This window comes from Cyprinodon variegatus, unplaced genomic scaffold (genome assembly GCF_000732505.1).
Source record: "Cyprinodon variegatus isolate N-32 unplaced genomic scaffold, C_variegatus-1.0 Scaffold1516, whole genome shotgun sequence".
NCBI classification, from domain to species: domain Eukaryota; kingdom Metazoa; phylum Chordata; class Actinopteri; order Cyprinodontiformes; family Cyprinodontidae; genus Cyprinodon; species Cyprinodon variegatus.
Genome location: NW_015151969.1, coordinates 13,656 through 16,546, shown reverse-complemented (window position 1 = coordinate 16,546; position 2,891 = coordinate 13,656). Strand labels below are relative to the sequence as shown.

The 2,891-nt window shown below is 45.6% G+C and overlaps 1 protein-coding gene across 1 annotated transcript in view; it reads right to left on the bottom strand.

Moving 5' to 3' along the window:
* Nucleotides 1–83: 83 nt before the first annotated feature.
* Nucleotides 84–2,891, bottom strand: part of LOC107103733 (niban-like protein 1) — a 14,595-nt gene continuing 11,787 nt past the window's right edge. The window contains exons 8-9 of the mRNA XM_015403542.1: nt 2,558–2,622; nt 84–2,100 (exon numbers count right to left, since the gene is read on the bottom strand). Of these exons, the coding sequence (XP_015259028.1) occupies nt 908–2,100; nt 2,558–2,622 (1,258 nt within the window). The 3' untranslated portion in view covers nt 84–907. The remainder of the gene's footprint in view (nt 2,101–2,557; nt 2,623–2,891) is intronic.

Sequence of the window (2,891 nt, the reverse complement as noted above, 5' to 3'; positions counted from 1 at the left end):
CAGATAAAGATCACAGGTTCAGTGTGAAGCGGCACCAGTTATCATCCTTCAAAAAGACAAAAAAGACCAGGTAAAAGTTTAATGAATGATGGTTTATTATCAAGAACAGTTTGATTTGAATCACACAACAGACAATCACATAAAATATATCCTGTAAAAAAAAGAAGAGTGCAAAACAATAAATAACAGAAGGAAGAAATCTGAAAACAATTATGAAATGATAAAAAGATTTATAAAAAGTGACAGTTTGGTGGATCTTTGCTTCAAACAAACTTTTATACATGATATGCACAGAGCTGTAAAGACAGAAATAGTGTTCTCAGATAGGCTATATGACATTTAACTGTGTACGCCGACATTGGGATGTAGAGATCTTCATTCGGCTCTGGAACGGATCACCTATTGGCCGACTAAAAAGCCCAGAACAGAATTAAAGCAGACCTAAACTTGGTCTGAGCTCATCATCATCATCTTCCATTCATCAGATCAACTGATAAAAAGTGCCGACTGCTGCCGGTTTCTAAAGGCCACAGCGGTTTGGTAAAACAGTCTGAAAAGCTAACTGAACAACCAACCTCAACAGGAGTGTTCAAGCACCTGGTCTGTGTTTGTCGCCCCGTTCCAGACACCCGCTCCCCCACTGTGCTCGGACTTTCAGATCAACACTAAGGAAATGTGTGCCGTGTAGAACAGAAGCTTAGGGTCTCGCAGGCGAATGAAAAAGCTGTGAAAACGGTGTCGGCTCCGACATGAAGACGTGCCGCTATGCGTTCGTTGCCGCGGTGACCGAAGACAAAAGCAGCAGAGTCGGTGAGCTGTGTCCTTTACTGTTAAAAAAAAATCAAAGAAATGAAGCGGAGATCACTGGTTTGGTTCTCAGTCACTGGTTTGGCGCCCTGGGGGTCAATCAGGCCTGTGGGTCAGCTGTGGACGTCACCTCCACCTGCTCCACCACCTCACTGGTGGGAGACTGGAAGCCGCTGTCGTTATGTGGAAGCACTGGGTTCTCTGGATTTGATTCCTGGGTTTGAGTTGGCGCTTGCTTATTTGACGCCTCTTGGTCGTTGGGTTGTGGCTCCTCAGACGCCGGCTGGCTGTTCTCCCCCTCCTCCACCTGAATGCTAACTGGTGCGCTCTCTGCAGCTGCTTCAGCCTTTACTGGGATGTCTTGATCACATGGCTCATCTGTAGTTTCCTCCCCTTCCTTCAGTTCTGAATCTTTGGATATTTCTGGAGGGTTCTGTGGGGTCGTTTGTTTGGCTTCAGGTAGTGCTTCCTCTGACTCTGTTTGCTTGCAGAGTGGCTCCTCCTCAACCACCGCCTTGCTGTCTTCTTTAAGCTCCTCCTTAATGACTGACCCGCCGTCTTCCTCAGGGTTGGTCAAAGCAGCTTTTTCCTCACACAGGTCCTCAGCTTTCCCTTCCTCTAAAACGGATATACTGGTCACGGTCTGTGAGGTGGTTTCTGTACCTTTGGGGCATATTTCTACAGGACGAGGTGGAGATGGAAGGATTTCCTCTGACTCCTGACTTTGGGAAGGCTTTTCTTCAGTCACAGGTTGGAGGTTTTCTCCCTCTACAGTACTGGAACCCTCATCTACAGGGGATTCAACCTTGGTTAGCTCCTTTTCCTCAGGCAGCTCCTCAGGGTTTGGTTCGTCTTTCTGTGAGGAGGATCCACCGGAGGTGTCTGGAGGGCTCTCTGACTCTTTAGGCACTGGAAATTGTTCAGAGGTAGCTTCATCTTCCGCCTTTTCCTCCCCGGCTCCATCCGCCTCCTCCAGGATGACGTCAATGGCAGGTGCCTCCTTGAAGAGCTCACTGGAACCCTCCACTTGGATCATTGACACCACCTGCTTTACCCTTCTCCTCTTCTGGGACTCTGCACATTCACCATCAGCCTCGGAAACCTCCATGAGCGGTTCTCCTTCCTCCTGCTGTTCTCCATACTTCTCTGCCCAGTCAATGGACGGGTTCTCTCCCAGCAGGTGGAGGCTGGGGTCGCTGTTGCTGAGGACAATACTGTCCCTGTACAGGTTGTGTCTCCTTTGGACTGCTGCCTCCTTCACAGCTGGAAAAGAAAGAGACAAACGATTCAAGGCTGAGTTTGATTAACATCACAAAGATTTTAAGTTAGTTCCGTCTCTTAGTAACAGGAAAATTATCACGGAGACATGTTGGTAATCCCTTAAATAGCAGAACCATAACAGATCTTGGTCAGAAGCAGCTCTCTCAGATGCATCCGACCACCAACTAATAATGGTACCAAGGTACCAGCGAAGGCTAAGAGCTAACAACCTAGCGACCTTTAAGGGGCTAACATTTAAAGACATGCTTTCAGTTGGTGAAAGTAAGTACCTATTGCCCTGGTGTGTTAGCTCTGTAAATAATGCGTGTTAAGCTTTCTTTTTCGTCATCTTATTGTTGTCGTCAACTAGAACTAGCAACATTTGCCTCTTAATATTTTCCCCAATCATTGCTAGCTCTGTGGTTGAATGAAAGGTTTTCCAAATGGAAATAACCTTCTGCCACTTTTTTATAGCTGACCATTCATTTACCGTCCTGTTCTATAAAGGAGGAATTCATTTTCTGGTTAAAATAGTTCTTTTTTTCTCCGCTATTGCTGCATCCAAGTAAAATCGAAGTTTTAGGGATTGCTGCAGAGTCAGCAATAAAATGCAAGCCAATATCTACCCTCTTTACCTGCACATTCAGGAAGAGAGAATCCTGCAATGTCAATGACTAGAGCCAAACAGATGGTTGGGTGTGTATATATAAATGTATATCTCATATGGTTCTCCTTTTTTCTTAATGACAAAAAAAGCAATTTTACTCAGAAAACTAAATGTCTGACCTCTGCACAATTGTGCCACAATTAGAGACACAGAGTGA